This window comes from Aspergillus stella-maris (genome assembly GCF_047715825.1).
Source record: "Aspergillus stella-maris strain CBS 113639 unplaced genomic scaffold BDV14scaffold_36, whole genome shotgun sequence".
NCBI classification, from domain to species: Eukaryota; Fungi; Ascomycota; class Eurotiomycetes; order Eurotiales; family Aspergillaceae; genus Aspergillus; species Aspergillus stella-maris.
In genome coordinates this window covers 274,855-298,246 of record NW_027396830.1, presented here as the reverse complement: position 1 = coordinate 298,246, position 23,392 = coordinate 274,855, and the positions used below count along the sequence as shown (strand labels likewise).

Sequence of the window (23,392 nt, the reverse complement as noted above, 5' to 3'; positions counted from 1 at the left end):
ACAATTCCGGCTACCTCTGACTGGCTTCACAACATGCATTGTCATGTACATTGATAAATAGCTGGAGGTCACCTTCTGCTCATTCTGGCATCATTAGAGTAACCACTCTGTTCCATAGGTAGTAGAACTGGGAGCAACACATTGGGGGTTAAGCTTTTGGCTGTCCATTTACTACATCACACAACGCGCCGATTTCAATAGCGGGGCTTGATTTTGTAGAGATGCAAAACACCAAATAAGAGGCATGAAGAGTCCTCACTGTTGTTGAACTAGTAGATTAGCCAGAGATATAGGGTCCTAGCCTCCGAGGCAGCAGAGTCACTCACCACGTGCGGGCTCTGTCGGTTCATTGATGTCTGGAGTCGTGTTCGTTCCATGGGTTGGGGCAGCTGGTGAGTTACCACTGGCCGATGCTCCGATGATCATGAGTCAAGCCTACGTAGACTCTATTCATGATTTCTGGTTAGTTATTACTATATTTGGGGAGCTGTATTCCCGAGTCTAATTCTATTCCGAGCATTACAATCTATTCATTAGCAGCCTATTATGCTTGGCGTATACTCAAATGGGACCTTCGTCAACTTATCTTTTTGGTTTGTTGTTTGTATCGCAGTTTCCTCTGGTAGATCAATGACAGCTAGTGGAGCTCACTCCGACGTTACAATCCCCGTTCTTTGTTTCTATTTTAGCTGGCGGACTCGTTATTTGTGACGCCGTAAAAGGAAATCTACTGTAACAGCTTTCTTTCCCATCTGAATGAAGAGAAGAGCTTTAGTTCTCTAAAACATCCTCTTTGTTAGAGCTTGGTGAAAAGAGCATTAACTATCTCGGAGGCGGCTCAGTTAGCATGTCCAGAAGTAGTCTCCTGCCATCGTGCTTTATCCTCGAGAGTATAAAACATCATGCACCTTGCTCCTCGTCTGCACACTCATTTATCATCATTCAATTACTCTGTAACCTGTATCCCATCTCTACAATCAACCCAACATGTGCCGAAGCAAGACCGCACCCGTCTGGGCCGCCGCCACCATCCCCGACTACGCCGTCTACATCGAATCCCTCTTCGAAATGCAACTCGTACCCAACATCAAGAAAGCAGTATCCGACATCCAAAAGCTGCAAACCATCCTCCCCGAGATCCTGGCCTCCGAAAACGTCTACGACCATATCATTTACGCGCTCCGGAAGGTGGTCAAAGGCGGGCACGTCGCGAGCTACCAGCTCCTCATCCCCATTTATCTCGACCACATGGTCTCATTCGACAATACAGTCACCGGTAAGATCGGATCCGGGACCCTGAAGTGGGAAGACAGCGGCTATTACGGGCACCCGTACAAGTTCTGGAAATTCCACGAGGAACTTCGGGATGCGCTTTTCGATGCTGTAAAGGATGGATATGAGACTATAGCAGAGGATATGCTGGGTCATTTGATTAAACCTGATTTCGGCGCGAGCGCTGAAAAGATCTTCCGTTATAAACAGGGTTCTTCGCGCGATAGGATCCTGAAAGAGGTGCAGGAGTGGGCTTTGAAGAATTGGCAAATGCAACTGTTTGAAAAGGTTGCAGAGTACCGTTACTTCCCGCATGAGGAGTTCCAGGAATATCTTGAGAACCATGTGCGCAAAGGTAATGACAAGGCTGCCAAGGCCCTCATCGACCATCTCATGTCTGATAAGCGTCAAGACCCTACATCCCTTGACATGCGGCATCATCGTGAAGCAGCACTATCGTCAGCACTATTTCTCGCTTTTGGAAGAAACCCCTACCGTATGGTCAGCTTGATTCTACCCATCTACCTGAACCTCCGTCTAACTCAGTTCGACGAGTCGGACACGTTCGAAAACGATGTTCTTGACAGTATCTCCAAGCCATATTGGATGATTATCTACCCCTCCAGGGACGAGGTCTGGGATCTAATCAAGAATAACAAACCATCATCTGCAAGGTCAGCGCTCTTCCGCCGGTTGAAGCTGATCGACTCGGACGGTGAAAATGACAGTATTTGCGTTTTTGGCGGCGGGGCCAATATCCATGTATATGATGATATCTTGTGCTATTGGTCTCGGTATTTCCGTGATTTGGATTGGGAGAGGGTTACGTGGAGGCATGAGGTTCGTCTTGGTAATGAGGTTAATGGGGATTCGTTGATGATTCTGGAAGGGTTTTTTCACTCTGGGATGTTGAAGAAGGGGTTAGGGTTGGAGAGTTTGAGGAGTTTACAAAAGGCTGCCGAGTTTCTTGGGATTGATGACTTGGTGAAGCTGGCTGATGAAGCAATTGCAGCTGCTGATTCGGAATGGGGCTTGTGCTAGTTGTTGTTGTCTTCTTTCCGTGTTCACATCCAGCTGCTAGTTCATTTTCTCGATGTGTAGTCAATGTAGCCTATGTCAGTTCGTGTTCGCCATTCTCTGTTATCTAAAGATCTCATCAGTGCAATAAATGTAGAAACTTTTCTTCCATTTGAACAAGCCAGATATAGACATGACAAGAGCGAGATCTATATATACCACACTGTCCACGAACAGGCAAACACCCCTGCATCAGACAACTCATATCCCTTGCACAACAGAATATATCCCCAACTACCCTCCCTTCCAATCTAATGCGCCAACCTAAAATCCAACCTCTTATTCCCCTCATCCTTAGTCGTAGCCAAATACTCCAATTGCTGACTCTCACTCATAGCATCCCACTTCCTCGCACGGCTCTTATTCCGCCAAACATAGTATACCTTTGTCAACGAGTAGATGACCATATTCGAAGAGATAAGACCGACAAGGACGCGGTTTCCGCGCAGGTACCGCGGGCTGTCGTCTTCGCGGTAGATGTTTGAGGCGATGATTCCGGATGATTGCACGCACATGTTGTAGACTGCTGCGGAGACAGTGCGTGAGCGGACGGTGTTGCTGTTTCGCGAGTTCCAGCCTACTTGGATTGGGTGGGCTATTGTATTTTGTATTTGAATTAGTTGGAGTTAAAAAAATCAAAGGGTAGTGATACATACCGCTTGGGTAGGCGAGTAAAAGTGTCATGACAGCCCAGACGACCCATTTATTGACGGAATTAATATCGACGACGTAGATGTATATCAAGAATGGGAAGGCCCAGATTTGGCCAATGATTGAGATAAAGGTTAGTTCTTGCGTTGCTTCGGCTGCGTACGAGAGGAGAAGCATGTTAATTATGTTCAGGATCTCTTTCGGGATGATGAGGAGGTTTGTGGTGAATGTGCCGAAGCCCAGACCACGGAGGGTGAGCGTTAGGTATTGCTGTGGTGTTGTCATGGGTGTTTGGAAGGTCAGTCCGATGATGTAGATTGGCCAGAGGTCAAAGTCGCAGAGGCTCTTCCAGAGGAGCTTCGGTGTGATGGGTTCGCGATTGTGCATTGTGCCTTTGCTGGGGTCGTCACGGATGACTCGGTTGACCATTATGACTTCCTCGCTGTGGGATATTAGAAATATTCATCCTAAAGGTGTAGCGACATACCGTTCTGTGAACCAGCCCTTTTTACCCCGTGCCCAGTTGGCTGTTTGACAAGGACCAGGTGGCATGAGGATGAAGGCGATGAGACCGATTATCAAGGTGAGAAAACCTTCAAGCAGGAAAAGCCAGCGCCAGCCAGAGTAGCCCTGTACACCTCTAAGATGGAGAAAACCAAAAGCAAGGAAGCTGGCGCCAATATCCGCAACGCTCATGGCTGTCCAGAAGTAACCCAGTCGGATCGTCATCTCGTGGTGCTTGTAGAAGTACGACAGGTACAAGATGATCTAAATGATTAGCGACGTTGTACAAGAAGGTATCAATAGAGTCTTACATCCGGGATGAAACCACCCTGCAAAATACCCAGCAAGGCCCGGCAGGCAAGGAACGAGCTTCGTCCACTAAGCGCAAACTGGGCCATGGCGACGCCAGACCACAATGTGATCTGCGCGGGAATCCATCGATCAGGTCCCATCCATTTGCTCACCAGCTGAGACGGCAGCTCAGCGCAGAGGAACGAGAGCTTGAAGACTGTGTTTCCAAGGTTGTAATCTAGCAAGAATCGTCAGTTTCTGGGCGGTGACAACCACAAAGGAGCATACCATTCGTGTTCAGCCCTAAGTCATCAAGGAAATTGTCGGTCAAAGCTTGTCCAAGGTTCGCTCTATCCAGCTCCAACGCCATAAACATCACGCAGGCAAAGATCATGATGCGCAGATCGATCTTATTAATGAGCTTTGTCTCCTCCCCCCAGGTCCATCTCGCCGTAGGATCAAATCGGTGGATGTTCTCCCAGTCATCGCGCGGCTGATATTCTTTCGCGGTATCTGGATTGTCATAGACAGAGGGCTGAGTCGCAATGGCTTCAGGGTCAAGTCGCTCCTTGCGCTGGAAGAAGAACTTGCGCGTACGAACGACCGGCTCGCCAAGGTCGGACGAGAAGGCGATAGCAGTCGTTGCAGAGTCTGACTTTCCATCAAGCTCTGAGACCGTAGTCCGCGCTTTCGAGGACTTGTAGACAGTTGACATTCTGGCGATTGCGTCGAAATTTCAAGAGTGTCAGAGCGGTCTCCAAGTCGCTGCCTGCTGCGAGTACAACCTTTGCCGTCGGATTGCCGATCTTATACCGGAGTTATCATTTGAATTGCACCATTTGGCCAAGAATGGCTTATAGATAAGGACAGCAGCCTCGACTCAAAGCGCCAGTATTAAGATCGTTGGATTGCTCGACAGCGGCGCAGATGATGCCATCGCTTCAGCACGCAATCCAGCCATCTTTCGTCACTTTCCAGCATTCCCCCGCGTTTCGGCGTTAACATAGTAGCAGGACTAAAGACCCTCTGTTAGCCCAGTGAGTTCTTTGATATCCTATCGCCGAAAACCAACGCTGCTCAAAGTTGAACTCCGATGCGAAAGGCAATCTTGAGCGATGCCTCTTGGCTTTGCCGGATGCCGATACATCTGGCTGTCGGGTTCCAGCACTGTTCTTGAATACTGGTATCTCGTTCAAGTTGAAGACTGTATTTCTATAGTTACATCTGCCTGTCAGTATTTTGTTCAGATGCGATACTTTAGGGCTGTAAGAAAATGAGGAAGCGAGACCATAGAGTCGCTAGCGAGTCATGATAAGCAACTTACACCATTCGATTGGTGATGCTGCGCCAGGATTGCCACCAGGTGCGGGCAGTTATGAACAATAATGGCGAGATATTGCACAATGCGTGCGGAGAACAAAGCTGCATAAGCGTTGTGCATATAAGATGCCCATCTGACCGGGGTCGAGAGCCAGCAGCAAGCTCGCAGGATCGCTTTTCATTGATCAAAAGCGCAACCATGGCTCCTTCACTCACCGAATCCACTGTTGTTGTTCCTGAAGTTACCAAGACTGAGCGCCAACCTCTTCAGCTCAGCGGCGCGTTGCAGGACGTTGAGAAGTTCGATGTGACTCCTGTCATTGGTTGTGAATTTCCTGGGGCCAGTCTCGTCGAGTGGCTTCACGCGCCAAATTCAGATGAACTCCTGCGGGATTTAGCTATTACCAGTATTGATCCCTAGTCGGTCATTCTTTGGATTCCATACTGACTTGACTAGTCTCGCAACGAGGTGTCGTCTTCTTCCGCAAGCAAGATGGCTTGACCGACGACCTGCAGAAAGAGCTTGTCGACCGACTTGGACGACTCAGCGGCAAACCAAGCACATCTGGCCTCCATATCCACCCCATCAGCAACTCGTCACGGGAGCACAGCACCCCTGATGACGAGATCAGTGTCATCAGCTCTGCGCAGCGACAGAAGCTATACCAAGGCAAGAACTCGTTCGGTCGAAGCGGGAAGCACGAATGGCACAGTGATATCACCTTTGAGCCGGTGCCTAGCGACTATACCCTCTTGCGCTTGACCGAGCTTCCGCAGACTGGTGGAGGTGAGCATATCATTAGTAATACTTAACAGGAAGGATCTGACTGTGCGATGTAGACACACTCTGGGCATCTGGCTACGAGGTCTACGACCGCATCTCCAAGCCCTACCAGGCCTTCCTTGACGGTTTAAAAGCAACCTATGCTCAGCCCCGTTTCAATCAGATCGCGGACCAAAACAAGTTCAAGGTGCACCCTGGCCCACGTGGAGCACCAGAGAACGTCGGCGAGGTCCTTGAGGCCATCCACCCAGTAGTCCGCACAAACCCGGTGACCGGGTGGAAGAGCATCTTTGCTGTCGGGCACCACGTTGAGAAAGTCAACGGCCTCAGCGAAGATGAAAGCCGGCATCTGCTGGATTGGTTCGTGCGGCTAGTGACAGAGAACCATGACCTGCAGGTGCGGTTCCGCTGGCAGAACCCGAACGACCTTGCCATCTGGGATAACCGCAGTGTCTATCATGCCGCGACATTTGATTACGCGCACCTTGGACCGAGGACTGGGCATCGTGCTGTGGGACTTGGAGAGCGGCCATACTTTGACTCCAAGAGCCAGAGTCGAAGGGAGGCACTGGGGTTGAACTGAGCAGTGTGGATGAGAGTAGCAGAAATTGGATGACCGGAAATCAGAATTCATGAATTTTTACTAGTAAACCCTTATATATGACGGTTGTGACTCATTCCCAGCACACCACTCTGGCCCAGAAAGGGCAATCCGCGCACGTGAGCATGCATCTGTAGTGGTACTGTATCAAGCCAAGCATCGACGCTTAATAGACATCCTCCAAGGCAAAACAAACGTGCCATTCATTTCCCGATAAGCCATTGCCAAAGCTCAGGCAACCACCTCATAAAGACCTACCATGTCACTCACAACCGAAGAAGTGGCGCTCGTCGAGACAGCCACTCGCACAATCGACGGCATCCCCTTCTCTGAGGATCACAGCGTCGCCAGTGCCGCCATCGCCTCCGATAGACGGATCTTCACAGGAGTGAATGTGTATCATTTTACCGGTGGACCTTGCGCCGAGCTCGTGATACTAGGAGTCGCAGCTGCTGCGGGGGCGTCGCAACTGACGCACATTGTAGCGGTGGGGAACAACCAACGAGGGATCTTGAGTCCTTGTGGCCGGTGTCGCCAAGTGCTTCTGGACTTGCAGCCTGGAATTAAAGTCATATTGGGCCCAAGCGGCAGCGACAGTGCACGATCGGTGGCCATCTCAGAGCTGCTCCCCAGCTCCTACTTGTACGCGGACTAATCACGTGACACTGCACCTTCGACATCCGCATCTCCACTCGCTCTCACTCTCTTCCTCCCCACTCAACCATGGAGATCTCTCGCCTGCTCGTCGTTCTTGCTATCTGGTTTGGTGAGTTCCTATGTACCTTCCCTCTCTGTTACAGGCTAACTAAGGCATCTTCACAGTCTTCCGCTACTTCATCCGCAGCCGCAACTCCGACTCCTCTGCCACAATGTCGCACGGCAAGGTCACTCAGATCGACAAGTACGCTTCTCGTTGAACTTTGAACTATTCCAAGCTAACAATATCAGTCCCGTCATCTTCAAAGCCCTCGTCTCCTCCGGCCCCGTCGTCGTCGACTTCTTCGCCACCTGGTGCGGCCCCTGCAAGGCCATTGCCCCCGTCGTCGGAAAGCTCAGCGAGACATACACCGATGTGAAGTTCATTCAGGTGGACGTTGACAAGGCGCGCTCGATTGCGCAGGAACACCAGATTAGGGCTATGCCTACGTTCGTGCTGTACAAGGATGGGAAGCTGTTGGATAAGCGTGTTGTCGGTGGGAATATGAACGAGTTGAAGGAGGCGATTGAGGGTATTATTGCGTGAGTCGTACTGCTGTATCAGGCGGGTGTTGGTATTATGTGGTGATATGTGTATATGAGCTCTTCCCTATGGTTCGGAAATATGAGTCTCCTGTCAATGTTTATGAATGCATTGTACCTACGCAGCGGTTTCTATGAATTTGCTCCACTATCATAACATTATTAAGGTCCGACTTGAGGCCCTGTCATAGATTGCATACAATAAGCTTAATTCTTATTATAGTACCAGTAACCCAGCGCTGCTATCTCCATAACTCGCCGCTCTGAAGCCGGGAGTGCAACGTTGACAATAGTTTTCCCCCTGGCCCGTGCCACAATTCCTTCCCTCTATCAATTTCACGTATGAACTGAGATACATAACTGGAAACCACAGATGACATGATCCTAAGGCTCACTGGAGGTCTTCATCACCCCCTCCTGGAACAAAAAGAGAGCATGAGTTCTTAGGAGGATATTCATAATCTTCATCCCAGCATTAAAGATATATAATGGCGAAAGAAACTTTCTTTGAAGAGGAAGCCGTCCCCAAATCCATCATTGTCCCTACTCTCAAAACAACAATGGTCGTCACTTTCCTCTCACAATCGGGCAATGCCAACTGTCTATCATACGAAGTCCACATCGGAGTCACCAGACAAATGCATGACTTCGGCCGACACTGGATAGTCATCCTCCGCCAGAAAGACTCAGAACTGTGCGACTGGTTCTGCATAACAGGTGGTCCTCACCTCTCCAGACCGTATGAACGGGAACATCTGGCGAACAAGCACTTCATCGATGACTCTAATCTTTTCGTGAGAAAGATCCATTTCTGCGACTTTACTCTGTCCGAAGCAGAGCAATTCAAGAACCTCTTCCACCAGTGTGAACCAGGTCCAAACGTATACTTCCTCATGCGCTGGTTCTGGAGCTGTGCTGTCGAAAATGTTCTACCGTATCCCTATGTCATTGTTTTGCATCAGCACGGGGCTTCTTATTCGCGGCAAGAGGCAACCGATAATCATCGTTGCCGAATGCCCGTTGACAAGGAGTTTGTTGTGAACTGGGAAGCTCAGCTTGAGGACGATGATCATGTTCAAAGGTTGAATGATATGTTTGAGGAGCGGTGGTGTCAATCGTCTGCGAACTTTGATGTTCTTATTGCGCAGTTGCAGGAGATTCGGGAGATGGATAGGGCTAAGCTGCGGGCTCTTAAGGCTTTGCATGCGGATCGAATGTCGAATACGTTTTTGAAGCGTCCTTAGTTTGTGGGGTTGGGGTCGTGATGCTACTTGTGATGCACCCAAAGAAGTATCACAAGTCTTACACTGGGACCGAGACGGCAGAGTAGTCTAGGCTCAGGACTTAGTTGAAACTTCTTCACTCGACTACAGTTGAATGTCTATACGTTAATATAAATGTTACTAGAAAGAACTGTAAAAACACAAACAACGTTGCTACATATAACTCCTTTGCATATAAATCACCCCCAACCAGCAACCCAGCACACTCACCTGCGCTTCTTACGCACATACCCTCTTTTCGTTATCATGACAGCCTGTTCCTCATCTCCTTCCTCAGGAAAGACCTTAGCAAACCACTGCAACCGATGCAGACTCGCATCCCCATTGGGATAATCCACAGTCTGCACCCCATAAATCTCACCACAGGCCTTCTTGACAATACCCTCAAAGTCTCCACCCTTCGCTGCTTTTGAAGAAAAGTCAACAAGGATAGACAGTTCGTGCGCCGTCCCAATCCGACCCTGCCACATCTTGCGCTTCTCAGGGAACTGCTCATCAATCAGCTTGTCCGCGTCAAGCATACCAATTAAAGTCGGTGCCTTCATAAGCGTCTTGGAAGCCTTATACCCGAACCCCGCGGCGCTGGTATAGTCCGTCCATCTCCCAGCGGGTTTACCGTTTGCGGCGGCCCGCCGGGCAGCTACGCGGATTGGACCCGTTGTGCAGCTTCCCACCGAGGACTTCAGACGGGTGATTAGTTCGCAGACTTGGTCTTTTGTGCCTTTGCCTGAGCATTCGATTGTTATGGGGTTTGTCTCACTGGTACAGAGGAGGGCGGAGGCGGGAACCGCGCTGGAGACTTTGGTTGCGGCTGCACGGCACCTGTTGCACCGGGTGCTCTTTTTGTTGCAGTCGTTGGCCATTTTGAAGTTACTTTTGAGTGAGTGGGCGGGGTATGTCACCTGGGTTGTGAGTCTGTTTAATGCTGGTTGTTGAGTTGAGGTATGTTGCTGTCTTCGACGTGTATGTATAACGTGTATATATAACCAACGAAACAAAACCCTAACTTCAATGACATTGACATTGAAGCGATGAAAGGACACAAGGAACACAATGCCCAGCGACAATGGTCATAATGACTTTTACGTCTGCCATTGCGGCCTTGGTCCTGCCCCAAAGAAACGCACAATCTCAGGCACCAAGAACTTCGTCACGTAGGAGACATTTCAATGACAACAATGGACTTTCTCATCGATATCTCCGTCCAAGCAAAAGGCAATGTGACCTTCCATTGAAGCACATGATACCAAACAAAGTCTTGTGTCCCTTATCTCCGGCCGGACAAGTCCACAAGTGAATTGTATGGCTTGTCTCGATGGCCATCATTCGCTACGCCGTCACAGCATGAATATACACCATGATATCAGTCTCAACCCTCCTATAAAACTGACTCACAATTCCATCTCCCTAATTCGGCAATCTCGAGCAGGAAAAAGATATAAATGCATCAGCATCTCCCTCAACCACACCGTCCCCTTCACCATCATCACCACCATTCTAAGTTCCAGACAAACCTCGAACACAACTTCCACACAACTTCCAAATCAAACCATCAACCAACCACCAAAATGCGTCTCCTCACTCTTCTAACCGTCGCCCTCTCCGCGACCCTCGCTTCAACCCACACAGTAAAGTGCAACACCGGCCGCGCAGGCGGCGACGCCAAACGCCTCCGCGAAGGAATCAGCTACCTCCGCGTCAACGCCCACAGAACGCGCACCCTCGGGCCAGGCGAGTGCGAGCGTCCCAGCTGCTCCTGGAACTCGGGGATCTTCTGGTGCAACGATAGCAAGAAGCCGCGGACCATTGCGATGCAGCATATTGCGGATGGCGCGCAGGTGCTTTATAATGAGTGTCCTAGTTTGAGGGGGAGGAGGGGTGGGCTTACGGGGGAGTTGGATCATCCTGATGAGTGGAGGGTGCAGATTGGGTGGGCGGATTGTTAGTCTGTCGTCTGGCTTAGCCTGTGGCTCATTTCCAACCTACTCTCTGGAATTTGTTTGAAAGGATTTGTTTGATGCCTTTATCTGAAATGAGTGGTCGATTCTTCTTTGGGCTTGACCATGTTTCATGATTTGGTTTGTTTGCGGTCCGATTAGGGCCACTGCATCGTTGTTATTTTTACCGTCATCCCTATCGATTTACCCTGGTAAAGGCGCGTTATACTGCGTTCCAGGAGAAGTATCCTTACCATATCTGTATCAATGATATTGTTTTACCTATACTGTGAAGTTGTCTAGCTTGATAATCGAGAGCACTCTTAATCATAATCGTCGTCGTAGTCGTGGCCTGCCACGTGACTGATGATCTCGCGGGTGACAGAAGCCCTAAGTCACCAGCAATCTCCTGAATACGAATAGCATCAAGTATAATCAAGGTACTGAGTGGATCGTATAATGATGTCGCTAGCATCCGCTGCCTAGGTGGCATCCACGGATGCTCAATAGCTCACTCACGTAGTCCACACCAAAGGGCAGACCGAATCGGCTCGGTTCCTCCTCAAATCCCACCTTTGCATGACTTAGGTTGTACGACTGTTAACCTTGGTGTCCCCAATCAGCAAGAGTCGACATCCTCTCCTTCTTCACATGTGTCGACGAGTCATTCCTGCCCATCCAGAGGCCCAAGAAATACCCCTTTTGGAATCCTCACGTACCTCATCCGGCCTAAATATAAACCCGTTTCCAAAACCCATGGGCGGAATAACTCTCACCCTTCTCCTGCCGTCGAAATCTGCAGCCAATCAGACTGAGGCTAATGCAGCAGTGGCGCTGCCTGGGGTGCTGCTTTCGGACGTGTTCTAGAACCAAGGGTTGTCGGTGGCGATGTGGAGTTTTGCGGGGATGCCTTTTCTGCAGCATCTGGGTCTCGGTCGCTGTGGTATAAGAGCATACTGTACTGTTTCATGGCGTCTTGAGTACTCTTTTCTACTGTGGGATTCGACACTGTTCTATCATATCCAGACTCAACCAGCACTCCATTGTTCGGATCTGATCCACGCTACTTACAGTGTCTACGGATTGTTTTCCGTTACTTGTCCGGGTATCAGCTTGTCCAGGAATCAATTGAAAAGAATGCGCTCACAGAGCGAGTGTATCATTGCTAAACATCAAATATAACTGTACATAACTCATAATCTTTCATCGCTTATAATTTCTCCTTGGTGGCCTTGTTGAACCTCTCGAAAGATGAGACGGGCGGCGCAGAGTTGGGGTTGGGGTGGTGCTTCTTCAGCGCCATAGTGACGTTGTACTCGAGATCCAGCTGAGCCTTGGGGTCGTCGGTCTTGGGCTTGAAGTCCACCACCAGGTCGTCCTTGACGGCAAAGACGGAGTCGATGTCAAGATGGGGGTCGTCGGAGGGGTAGATCTGGTTGATGACGGTGGCGTAGTCGGGGTGTGTAATCATGAGGTGGATGTGGGCGGGGCGCATGGGCGAGCGGTCCATGATGTTCAACAGAACACCGGCGGGACCGTCGGTGGGCAGCGAGTAGGGCGTTGGGTGGTAGCAGTACCAGTAGAACTCGCCCTGGGCGTTGGAGCGGAACTTGCCGCGGAGGTTGTTCTCGGTCTGTTTGGGGTCTTGGAAGTCGTATTGGCCGTTGGCCGAGGCTTGCCAGATGTCGAGGACGGCGCCTTCAATGGGAGCCCCGGTCTCCATGTCCTTCAGCACACCGTGCATGTATGTGACTTTGCCGTTGGGGTTGGGGTCTTGAATGATGGACTCGCCGAGGTCGCGGAAGGGAGCGTTGGGAGACCAGAAGGGGCCGAGGATAACGTTGGAGGTAGGAGAGAGACCTTGTTCGGTGATGATGCGGTTGGCGATTTCGTCAACGAGACTACAATTGTTAGCTCGAGTCCACGGTTTTTTTTTTTTCTTCTCTATTGCGGCAAGACTTACGATTCCAGACCGATCACGTCGCAAATGCGGTGGCCCTCGTTACGGATGGGAGTGCTGATCTTGCCAATGGAGTTGATGAACTCGACACCAAGCATCCACTCGGCGGGGGTCAGCTCAACCTCACGAGCAAAGTCGTGAATGTGCTTGATCAGAGATCCCAAGACCACGCGAGCGCGCTCGGGGGTCTTGGGCCCCATGGCATTGACGACATAGGGAGTGAAGTCGGGGTCGAAGCGGGCGTTGGCAGACATTGTGAATGGCAGGAAGAGGTATGGATAGAGATGAAAGAAGGAAACCCATGGCGAGGGACAAGGCGAGTCTTATATCGAGAACCAAAACCAACAACGGCAGATAAATCGGCTACCCATGGACGGCAGGCAGTACCGCTCGCAGGTGCCGACAGAGCAGCGGCAGAGCGGCAGAGCGGCAGTCCCCAGATCGCCCGCCGCGACCCCAGCGAACTGCGCCTTGGCCTGCTTGCTAATGGGCGGATGCCAGTGGCCACTTTCCTTTGGGGAACCAGCAGTGCGCAGTCACCTGATCCGGAAGAGATCTTTTCCACGGCTCAAATTTCACCAGGCGCTAGGCCCAATGCGGTGCTGGCGGGGTACCCCGGTATTTGACGTTTCCCGTTGGTATCATACGATTAGTCAGGGAGACCGGCATGGCATTAATCCGGCCGGCGGCGATCTCGGAGCAGACACCGGGAATGTCACCGACTCTGATACTTCATGCACCCCGTCATTGCCTCCTCACCTCTGCTGCCATGAGTCCCTTGAACGGCCTCGCGCGTGCGCTTCCCCGGCCGCTCAACGCTGCCAAGCAGCCTCTCCGCCTTGCCCAGTCGCGGATCGCCTCCTCGTCCGGCATCCGAACTTTCCACCTCTCCCGCTCATTACGATCATCCTCATCTAGCTCCTCCGCACCTTCTCCCCGCGACTCCTCAAACCCCGCCCTGTCCTTTCCCTGCCTCGACGCCCAGGATGCAAAGTCCGCTCTCCTCTCCGCTCGGTCACTGCGCTCCGGACCCGAACCTTCCTACACCACCGGTCACCACCAACAATTCCACTGCAAACAACCGCTACTACTCGACTGGGGTGGTTTGCTGCCAGAGTTTGACCTCGCATACGAGACATGGGGCCAGCTAAATGAGAAGAAGGACAATGTCATCTTAATACACACCGGACTTTCCGCCTCCAGTCACGCCCACAGTACCCCGACGAACGAGAAACCCGGCTGGTGGGAGAAGTTTATCGGCCCCGGAAAGCCCGTCGACACGGACAAATACTTTGTCATTTGCACCAATGTTCTCGGAGGATGCTATGGTAGCACAGGGCCATCAACCCTTGACCCTTCAGACGGCAAGAGATACGCCACTCGCTTCCCGATCCTCACCATCGAGGACATGGTGCGAGCTCAGTTCCGCCTTTTAGACCACCTCGGAGTAGACAAGCTCTACGCCTCCGTCGGTTCCAGTATGGGTGGTATGCAAAGCCTGGCTGCTGGTGTCCTCTTCCCAGAGCGTGTTGGTAAGATCGTGAGCATCAGCGGATGTGCTCGGAGTCACCCGTACAGCATCGCTATGCGCCATACCCAACGTCAAGTTCTCATGATGGACCCCAACTGGGCTCGCGGCTTCTACTACGACTCAATCCCTCCCCATTCTGGTATGAAGCTTGCTCGAGAGATTGCTACCGTCACCTACCGCAGCGGGCCGGAATGGGAGAAGCGTTTTGGACGAAAGCGCGCCGACCCGAGCAAACAACCCGCCCTCTGCCCCGACTTCCTCATCGAAACCTACCTCGACCACGCTGGTGAGAAGTTCTGCCTTGAGTATGACCCAAACAGTCTTCTCTACATCTCCAAGGCAATGGATCTCTTCGACCTTGGTCTGGACCACCAGCTTGCCACGCGCAAACGACGAGCCGAGTACCAAGCCAACATCAGCCGAGGTCACGACAACGTCAACGATGCTTCGTGCAGTCTTACGCTACCCGACGAGCCATACCAAGAGCAACCCTCCGCCTCTTCGCCATCTTCGGAACCATTCGCCGCCGACGCGAGCACGGAACTCGAATCGCCCCCGAAGGACTTAGTTGCTGGACTCGCGCCTCTCAAGAACCATCAAGTCTTGGTGATTGGTGTTGCAAGTGATATCCTCTTTCCTGCCTGGCAGCAGCGCGAGATCGCCCAGACACTAGTCCAAGCTGGCAACAAGAACGTCGAGCACATCGAGTTGGGCGAAGACCTGTCACTTTTCGGACATGACACATTCCTGCTGGACTTGAAGAACATTGGCGGTGCAGTTCAAAAATTCTTAGACTAATCAGATAGCATATAGCATGTTCATTCGAATGTACATTACGCAATATCATCATGGCATTGGCATGAGTCACGATTCAACATTCACTCCATCTTCACTTGCCTCCCTACCTATCTACACATTGTGATATTTTCATGAATCTCGAAATGGAGATTGCATCGTTAACTCCAAAGTCCGACAGGTAGCAGTTTTCCCAAGCTGCAAGATTGGATCGAGGCCCTCGTGATCAGACAACAATCACAATGTGAATCTGCTCATGTTCATGAATTTCCCTCATACATGAGGGCAAGCAGGAGTCATCCTTCAAATCCAAAATGTATATAAGCGATGCAGATTCCCATCACAATCAGCTTTCTCATCTCGCATCTCCCCACAGTCTCCATTCTCAAACTTCAAGTCTGCACTTCATCATCTCACCATGCGTCTCATCAGTTCCACCATTCTGGCTCTGTCTGCCATTACTGCCTCTGCTGCACGTTCTCACCCTCCCTCCCATACAACTCTTTTCACGTCGACTAACCCACTCAGATCCCCACCAATCCCACCATCAACACCCCCGAGTCTAGTCTCCAAACCTGGGACGTGAAAGCCTTCCCAGACGGCCCAACGCTCAACCTCAACGGCACAGTCCAGGACATCTACGCCCAGCTCACCGAGCTAAACCCCAACTACGACAACGAAGGCTGGGGCAGCGAGTTCGACGACTCCGACGACGACACCTCCACCCTCACCACCCGAGCAAAGAAGAACAACCTCTTCTGCATGCCCGAGACGTCCAGATCCTCAATGGGCTTCCTGGGTCCCATAAGAGACGGCATCGAGTACCTCCGCAAAGTCAAGGGCAAGCCACAGCTCGGCGCCGGCGACTGCGGCCGGGTGAGCTGCTCTTTCAGCACGGCTATTCACTGGTGTAATGATGTAAGTGGTTCAATTCACACTTGCCTTTGGCTTCTTGGGTCGGTATACTGACGGATAACACTTTAGGCCACTAGATCTCGCACCCTCCCTTCGTTTAATAACATTGCCGATGGCGCGCAGGCAATTGTCAATGGCTGCCTCCCTGGGCCGAATCCAAAGATTGGACAGGTTGGTGGCTCGCTGGATCATTTTGATCATTGGAGGGTTGTTGTGAAGAGGGCTGAGTGTTGATGGACTTGTGATGTGTTTTCATGTTTTTGATGTTGTTTTGTGGTGTGGATGTTGAATCCATACCATAGCCACGGCTGTGGCTTGTTACCTTTTGATATTGTAATTAGTATTACTTATGGATAAAACATGTTACACTTGCTGGTGTAACCTGGATCGAGGCCTCGAGAATCCTCTCGGAGTAATCGAAGAAAGGGACGACCAGATCACCAAAGGGTGGTGTAGTATGACGTTTGCATATAGCAATCCATTCTTATAAGATTCTAGGTTCATCAGACATGGGTTCAGTAGTACGACCTTGAATAACAAGTCCTCTATGCCACTGAAAAGAAGATGCTGTACTGCAGAGACAGTGGAGTTCTTGGTTGACCAGCGGAAAGAAGTTATATAGGGTTGCACGGCCGCTATTGGCGTTCCGCCGTGCCAAGACCGCCCGTGACCACTCCGTCGGGTATCAGGGTTACCAACTGCTCCGCACCCGCCGCGGTCCACGAATACTGCGTTCTATAGACTCAGACCATACCCAAGTGCACAGGAAGCTGCTTAGAATCGGTATGTCGGCCATGGTCTGGGCTAATGCCAGCGAGTGATACTAGACGGTTTCACTTGATGAGTCCGATTGTCCCATCAAGATGTATAAGCGTGCACGACGTTCTAGGAAAGGTTATTGACGAGAACAGTGTAATGCTGTATCTTTTCGTAGGACCCAACCCTTTGCAATAAGTGGCAAAAATTCCTAGACTGTATAGTGTATAGCCATTTCGTGGTGGGGGCCTCACGTTTCTCATATCACGTGACATATCAGACCCTCAATTGACCAGTATCAACACTCACTACAGCTCATACACGAGTATTAAGGGACATGCAATAAGATTCGAACATGTGCGAGTGTGAAATAATCGTCGAGGTGGGATGTCTGCGAACCGTATGTATGGAGGAAGTGTGGAAGGAGAGCTAGAAAGTTACCAGTAACCTCGTTTCTTTAGGCGTCTTGAGTGCCACCAAGCATCCCAAGATCGAGTTGACTAAATGGAACAGCTCAGGAATGCGAACAAAGCCCATTCCTCTGTGGTAGTCCGCGCCGGAGGGCGGGTGTGTCCCATGCGGCTCTGCCACATCCTTGACCCTGGCCATCGAGGCCTGCTCAAGGTGCCATGTTTGCTGTTTGTTCGAGCTCCCTGGTTGCACCGGATGAATTGCTTTAAGGGCTGTCTGCTCTACAATTCAATGCCCTGTTACATAAAAAGCGGTCTCTGGGCCATAGACCAAATGCGGCGAGACGCAGATTCAACTTTCGCTGACGAAGTATGATAAGAGAAAAAAAAATTTATTCCGATGCGGGGAATCGAACCCCGAGCTGTCGTGCGCTCGCAATTGCTTACTGAGAGACGACGATGTTAACCATTACACCACATCGGATGATTGTTGAAGAAGCGTGCTTTGATTTGCAACAACTTGGTGGCTGAAATGCAGATTTTTGCGGCGGAGCGAGATGAATCCGCGGTTCTGGATCCGGTTTACCGAGCGGGGCGTAGCCGAGGTGCCGATTGGCTACCTTGAGCTTACTGTTTCCTCATTGGCGGATGCTGGCAGCGGGCTCGGGAGCCCAGTCCTCCTTCGGGCTAGTCAGTCGTCGCTGCCGTCAACCATCATTGGGGTAAACAGAATTAGACTGCAGACACCCAGGTTGTGTATTTTGCAAGGCTCGTTATTTATATGATTGTAGTGGACAAACTCAATAGTGACCATCTCCCGCAATCACTTCCTGTCGGCCCAAATGTGTCAAAAACTCCAACATCTTCATGACTATAGCGCGCAAAAAAGAATGAATCGGTATTCCGGTTGAATGCTGCGCTCGCGCTAAAAATATATAATAGGATGTACATGGCGGAGCTCACTCATTCCACATCCGTTCGTCGCCGACCTTCTGGCAGAAGAGTAAACTTCTTATTAGACTCTGTAGAACATACGAAGGGATAATGTTTGTTTTGTTTGACATTGACAAATACTCTATCTATTAGAGCAAGAAGACAGAAGAGCTAGGATGCACGTTGGGTGGCAAGTCGCACAGAGCACAGTCAGCGCTCATCGCATTTTTCTGTAGCCTCCTGAATTTGAGTAGAACGTGCCTAATGTCGGAGAGAATTGCATAAAAGATACTCTCAATAGAACATAGAGCATTCCAACTATAGCCCTACTCAACACCCAAGTTTGGTATACGGAACGTGTCACGTGGTTTCATTTCGGCTTGGGAAATGTGCCAAGACAATTTCTGGCCAATCACAGTCTGAAACCAGTGCATGCTGCTGTGCAAGTTATGCCATGCCATGCCTTGTCACGTTATGCTCTGCCATGTGAGTCTCAACGCGGGGATCCCTTCTTCCTTCCTCAACCACACCTTGAAGACATTTGTTCTCCTGCGACGGACCCATGCTGCCCCTCTGAGCAGTAAGCTGCTTTTTCTCATTTCTGCACATATAAAATACTACTATCCAATATACACCGATGGGCCTTCTGCGGGGAGACCGCCCCGCTTCCCCCGCAGGGTCGGAGGAGCCTCTGCTCAACGACAACAACACCCACGACGACGAGGTTACTAGACTCCCAACCAGGAGCAAGACTGAGCGCAAACGCCTTACCATTCTCTCTCTTCTTCTCACAGCAAGCGTTGCTGCCGTCGGAATAGTCGTTTACCTCCTAGCCTCGCACAAACTCTTCCCCAAATCACCAAGTGCCCGACCCCACCGTCCTCAACTCAACACCCCCATCAAGAACGTCGTCGTCCTCGTCCAAGAGAATCTTTCCTTCGATGCTATTGCGGGCGGCCTCACATATAACCCTGACATTGACAACCTCGTCAACCGCACCTTCTGCAATCCCGCCAACATCTCCGACCCGAACTCTCCGCAAGTCTGCGCCAAACCCGCCGCGAAGAATGTCGCTCCCGACGACCCAGATCACAGTATTGCAGGCGGAAACTTTCAGGTCTACGGAACCGATCATCCAGACCTCTCCGTCGACAGACCAACAATGCAGGGCTTCGTGACGGAGCAGATTCGCTCGTACGGGATAAACGGGGACCTCGCTCGCGCATCGGAGGTTATAAACTACTACACTCCGGAGCACATCCCTATCTTCAATACTCTCGCCGAGAAATACCTCCTCTTCGACAGGTGGTTTGCCGCTGTTCCAGGTCCCACGAACCCCAACCGCGCATACATGACCTCTGGAACATCCCACGGCCACGGCTGGAACGATCCGGGCTTCGACGTCTCCGCCCTCCCACAACTATCCGTCTTCGAACAGCTCTCTGCCGCAAATATAAGCTGGATAAACTACTCCAACGCAACCGGCTTTTCCCCAGACGCGCTCTTCTACACTTGGACAGCAAAGAACGCAAAATCACACATAAAGTACATAGACCAGTTCTACACCGACGCAGAAAACGGTAATCTACCTCAGTTTACCTGGATCAACCCCGAGTGCTGCACATACCAATCATTCCACCCTCCCAGCCCAACAAACATCGGCGAGGACTTTATAAAGAGCATATACGAAGCCCTCCGCTCAGGCCCGCAATGGAACGAGACCCTCTTCATTTTGACATTTGATGAACACGGCGGATTCGCTGACCATGTCCCGCCGCCCGAGAATGTCCCACCTGGAGATGATATACCATACACAGAAGTCGCAAAGGACGGACGTGCAACGACTTTCCATTTCGATAGACTCGGCATCAGGGTTCCCACGCTGCTTATCTCGCCTTGGGTTGGAAAGGGCGTTGTCGAGCACGCGCCTGCGGAGGATTCCGAAGTTGGCAAGAAAGGCGGTCAGTATACGCATACGAGTATTTTGAAATATGTAGCTGATCTCTGGGGACTGGAGTATTTGGGCCCGAGGGTGGAGTGGTCGGCTAGTTTTGGGGGTCTTGTTAGAGAAGAGTTTAGAGAGGATACGCCGGTGAGGTTGCCGGATAGTGTTGTGTTTTAGACTATTTATGTTTCTTCTCTTTGTTTATAACTTGGGTATTTTACTTTTGGATCGGGGAGTTTGGCGTTTGGTCTTGGATCTAGATATAATGAACATATATACTCTGCACGGCACCTCCACCAGGAATAAAACGTCTTCTAGAGATAACAATCGATCCAACACGGGACTAGTAACAGAGCCCTCATACCCGAGTAAACCACGCATCGAACTCAGGATGTTCTAGGTAGCTAACTCCCATGGTAGTGAGTACTATCTGAACTGCTGGTTAATGCATCCCGACACCACTGCAGCGCAGTCCTCTTTTACCGGGTAAGAAAACGATAGTTGGTTCCGAGAATGATCGATAAAGAGGTGAAATTGAACCATGAAACAACTAGAGATCGCTAAATCAACTATATTAAATAAAGTACATCCCAAGATGCGAAATACCCCGGCAAGACATTTCGCCGCGAAATACCACGAAGAGCCAAATATGGTATGCTATTTATGACAGAAGACAGGAGACAAGAAGCAGCAAGCTCAGAGATGAACAAACGAAACGCAATAACCTACGGTGCGCATCCGGCAAAGCAAGACTCGACTCGAATCGACGGGCGGCGATGGCAACTCAAGCAAGGGGCATAGGGAGGTATCGATTGTCGTGGAAGCAAGCACAGGTAGAGAGCAAGCGCTCAAACTCGGGCGAACTCTCAAAGCAAAGCAAGCAAAAGCAAAGCAAAAAGCAGACTACTTTACTTCAACTTAAACTCGCAAACCCGCCATTTTCTCCGTAACTTCAAGAGATTCGAAAATGTCAGATAATCAGAAGCAGGGGAACGCTGATAACAGGGAGAAGAAAACTATAAACTGCTTAGTATCCTACCCTGTGGAGCTTCGTTCTTCCAGGCTTCCTTGATGAAGTCTGCGCAGCGTTCGCCGATACCGTATGCGGGCATTTGGGTGTGACCTCCGTGGAGCGTAGGCATGGCGCTGCAGTCTGCGACGCGGAGGTTGGAAACGCCGCGGACGAGGAGGTTGTTGTCGAGGACGGCCTTGGGGTCGTCTTTTTGGCCCATTGCGCAGGTGCCGGAGGCGTGGTAGCCTGGTGTTCTTTGTTAGTAGGTTTGGTAATTGGGGGAATAGACTGGAACATACAGGTTGTAGCGTGCTGCTTGACATATGGGATCCATTGCTCGCGCTTGGTGTAAGTGTGGTGGTCGAGGTTCTCGGGCCATGAGCCCTTGACGAGGTCTTTTGTACCAGACCCCTTCATGACAATCTCGTTGGCGTAGCGGCAGGCCTCGGTGAGGACAAGCATGTCCATGGGATCAGCGAGGTAGTTGCAGTCGATGACTGGGTTGACGGTGGGATCCGCCGATTCAAGTGTGACGGTACCGCGCGACTTGGGCGCAAAAAGCTCTGCGATGATGGAGAAAGCGTGCTTGTGGTCGACGGGGAACTGGTCGTATTGCTTGGGGCCACCGTAGGTCTCGGTCGAGAAGAACTCGATGTTGGGCTGCTTGGGGGTCAGGCCCATAGGGTCACGGCCGGGCTTGCGGGGGGCATCGCGCCACATGGGCTCGTCCTTGAGGCGCTCGTCCATACGGGCAAAGGCAAAGGAGCCGAAGGGAAAAGTGGAGAGGAAACCAGTCTTGTGCTCCTGGTACTCCTTGTAGGTCTTGTCGAAGGAGTCATCGTGGTAGACCTTGGAGCAGTTGGTAAGGCCGGCTTTGTTGGCCTCGTAGAACATGAACACAATCAAATGGTCCATGAGGTTTTTGCCGACGCCAGGAAGGTCAATCTTGGTGTCAATACCAAATTGGGCGAGCTCATCGCGGGCTCCAATACCAGAGCGCATGAGGATGGCGGGACTGCAGTAGGCACCACCAGAGACGATAACCTCACGGCGAGCGTAGAAGTTCCTGACTTGACCATCATTTGAGCGAGTAACAGCACCGGTCGCCCGGTAACCGTCTGCTGTTTGTTCGAGAATGACGCGGTCGACGGTGGCATCGGTCTGGATAGTGATGTTGGAACGGTCGTACTCCTTGGTGATGAAGTCGGCAGAAGTAGTACGAATACCCTTGTAAACGGTGCGGGGGACATGGCCGCAGCCGTGAGGAACATCTCCGGTCGAGAACATGTCATGGTGGAGGGGGAGGCCTTGGTCGACGAAGGAATCGATGAGACGGTCTGCGATGGGAGCGAGGTCGTGAGGTTCGGTGTGAAGGGGACCAGAATATCCGTGAGCGTCCTTGTCAGCCTTGAACCAGGGCTTGCCGTGAAACGTTTCAGACTGAGAAATGAGTATACAATTGACAAAGGAGGAATGGTTCATAGCAAGGGAGAGGCACGTACCTTCTTCATGGCGTCGAAGAACTCATCACCGCTCCAGCCCTCAAGACCCCAGTCGTCGTAGTCTTGCTTGCTGCCACGAATGCAGAGTGTGCCATTGCATCCACTGCTTCCACCGAGGAAGCGACCGCGGCTGAGTTTGACCTGGCGGTTGTCGACACCGTCCATGGGCTTGGTGACCAGGTTCCAGTCGGTCTCCGAGTCGAAGTTCTGCGACCATCCACCGGCCATGTGCACATTCTCGAGATCGCGGTTATGCTGACCGGCTTCGAGGAGCAGTACGCTGACATTCTTGTTCTCAGCAAGACGACCGGCGACGACACATCCTGAAGTACCACCACTGTGGTTGTCAGACAGTATACTCTCATACAAAGGTGCAAGGAACCCACCCGCAGATGATGTAGTCGTAGGTGTTCTCTGGATCAGCTATTGAGCCCATTGTGTAAACGCAAATAGTTGTCAAGACTGTGTTAGACAATTGCAAGACACGGCCGAGGGATGAAGGGCTCTCAGCTCCTTCTTAAGCGCAACAAGCCCCCCCTGGGAAAGCGCGGAAGCAAAGCAAACCTTCACAGCGAGTCGCGACCATGCCGACGCTTGCACCACCCCACCCTCTGCTGATACGGCCTGTTGATCCTAACCAGAGCTGGAGCCAAGAAGCTGGAGTGCGGAAATGG

The 23,392-nt window shown here is 51.2% G+C and overlaps 12 protein-coding genes and 1 non-coding gene across 13 annotated transcripts; 8 read left to right on the top strand and 5 right to left on the bottom strand.

Moving 5' to 3' along the window:
* Window positions 1-987: 987 nt before the first annotated feature.
* On the top strand, window positions 988-2,313 carry BDV14DRAFT_201328 (uncharacterized protein; the record flags this gene model as incomplete). The annotated part of the gene is made up of 1 exon (XM_073773736.1): window positions 988-2,313. One exon carries the CDS (start codon window positions 988-990, stop codon window positions 2,311-2,313), a length of 1,326 nt encoding a protein of 441 aa, XP_073627040.1.
* A 287-nt stretch (window positions 2,314-2,600) lies between these two features.
* BDV14DRAFT_201327 (putative MFS transporter) lies at window positions 2,601-4,510 on the bottom strand (the record flags this gene model as incomplete). The annotated part of the gene is made up of 5 exons (XM_073773735.1): window positions 2,601-2,944; window positions 3,006-3,442; window positions 3,488-3,768; window positions 3,816-4,033; window positions 4,084-4,510. The coding sequence occupies 5 exons, from the start codon at window positions 4,508-4,510 to the stop codon at window positions 2,601-2,603; spliced, it is 1,707 nt and encodes a 568-aa protein (XP_073627039.1).
* An 804-nt stretch (window positions 4,511-5,314) lies between these two features.
* BDV14DRAFT_190570 (TauD/TfdA dioxygenase family protein) lies at window positions 5,315-6,482 on the top strand (the record flags this gene model as incomplete). The annotated part of the gene is made up of 3 exons (XM_073771356.1): window positions 5,315-5,522; window positions 5,573-5,902; window positions 5,956-6,482. 3 exons carry the CDS (start codon window positions 5,315-5,317, stop codon window positions 6,480-6,482), a joined length of 1,065 nt encoding a protein of 354 aa, XP_073627038.1.
* A 178-nt stretch (window positions 6,483-6,660) lies between these two features.
* Window positions 6,661-7,223, top strand: BDV14DRAFT_175611 (cytidine deaminase family protein). The gene has a single exon (XM_073769108.1). It carries the CDS (start codon window positions 6,760-6,762, stop codon window positions 7,153-7,155), a length of 396 nt encoding a protein of 131 aa, XP_073627037.1. The 5' UTR covers window positions 6,661-6,759; the 3' UTR covers window positions 7,156-7,223.
* BDV14DRAFT_175610 (thioredoxin family protein) lies at window positions 7,224-7,942 on the top strand (the record flags this gene model as incomplete). Its single annotated transcript, XM_073769107.1, has 3 exons — window positions 7,224-7,266; window positions 7,323-7,401; window positions 7,449-7,942. The coding sequence occupies 3 exons, from the start codon at window positions 7,224-7,226 to the stop codon at window positions 7,741-7,743; spliced, it is 417 nt and encodes a 138-aa protein (XP_073627036.1). The 3' UTR covers window positions 7,744-7,942.
* A 285-nt stretch (window positions 7,943-8,227) lies between these two features.
* Window positions 8,228-8,983, top strand: BDV14DRAFT_201323 (uncharacterized protein; the record flags this gene model as incomplete). The annotated part of the gene is made up of 1 exon (XM_073773734.1): window positions 8,228-8,983. One exon carries the CDS (start codon window positions 8,228-8,230, stop codon window positions 8,981-8,983), a length of 756 nt encoding a protein of 251 aa, XP_073627035.1.
* A 245-nt stretch (window positions 8,984-9,228) lies between these two features.
* Window positions 9,229-9,885, bottom strand: BDV14DRAFT_201322 (uncharacterized protein; the record flags this gene model as incomplete). Its single annotated transcript, XM_073773733.1, has 1 exon — window positions 9,229-9,885. The coding sequence occupies one exon, from the start codon at window positions 9,883-9,885 to the stop codon at window positions 9,229-9,231; it is 657 nt and encodes a 218-aa protein (XP_073627034.1).
* Window positions 9,886-10,590: 705 nt separating this feature from the next.
* BDV14DRAFT_201321 (uncharacterized protein) lies at window positions 10,591-10,968 on the top strand (the record flags this gene model as incomplete). Its single annotated transcript, XM_073773732.1, has 1 exon — window positions 10,591-10,968. The coding sequence occupies one exon, from the start codon at window positions 10,591-10,593 to the stop codon at window positions 10,966-10,968; it is 378 nt and encodes a 125-aa protein (XP_073627033.1).
* Window positions 10,969-12,103: 1,135 nt separating this feature from the next.
* On the bottom strand, window positions 12,104-13,385 carry BDV14DRAFT_175608 (putative catechol dioxygenase). The gene is made up of 2 exons (XM_073769106.1): window positions 12,923-13,385; window positions 12,104-12,860 (listed from the first exon to the last, which is right to left on the bottom strand). Exons 1-2 carry the CDS (start codon window positions 13,171-13,173, stop codon window positions 12,170-12,172), a joined length of 942 nt encoding a protein of 313 aa, XP_073627032.1. The 5' UTR covers window positions 13,174-13,385; the 3' UTR covers window positions 12,104-12,169.
* Window positions 13,386-13,688: 303 nt separating this feature from the next.
* Window positions 13,689-16,394, top strand: BDV14DRAFT_201319 (homoserine O-acetyltransferase family protein; the record flags this gene model as incomplete). The annotated part of the gene is made up of 3 exons (XM_073773731.1): window positions 13,689-15,227; window positions 15,774-16,163; window positions 16,230-16,394. The coding sequence occupies 3 exons, from the start codon at window positions 13,689-13,691 to the stop codon at window positions 16,392-16,394; spliced, it is 2,094 nt and encodes a 697-aa protein (XP_073627031.1).
* A 1,327-nt stretch (window positions 16,395-17,721) lies between these two features.
* Window positions 17,722-17,810, bottom strand: BDV14DRAFT_t94. The gene has a single exon. It is a non-coding gene; the product is annotated as a tRNA-Glu (tRNA).
* A 979-nt stretch (window positions 17,811-18,789) lies between these two features.
* BDV14DRAFT_175605 (putative phosphatidylglycerol specific phospholipase) lies at window positions 18,790-20,488 on the top strand. The gene has a single exon (XM_073769105.1). The coding sequence runs from the start codon at window positions 18,897-18,899 to the stop codon at window positions 20,379-20,381; it is 1,485 nt and encodes a 494-aa protein (XP_073627030.1). The 5' UTR covers window positions 18,790-18,896; the 3' UTR covers window positions 20,382-20,488.
* Window positions 20,489-21,220: 732 nt separating this feature from the next.
* BDV14DRAFT_190565 (GMC family oxidoreductase) lies at window positions 21,221-23,154 on the bottom strand (the record flags this gene model as incomplete). Its single annotated transcript, XM_073771355.1, has 4 exons — window positions 21,221-21,462; window positions 21,516-22,656; window positions 22,719-23,055; window positions 23,105-23,154. 4 exons carry the CDS (start codon window positions 23,152-23,154, stop codon window positions 21,221-21,223), a joined length of 1,770 nt encoding a protein of 589 aa, XP_073627029.1.
* Window positions 23,155-23,392: the final 238 nt, after the last annotated feature.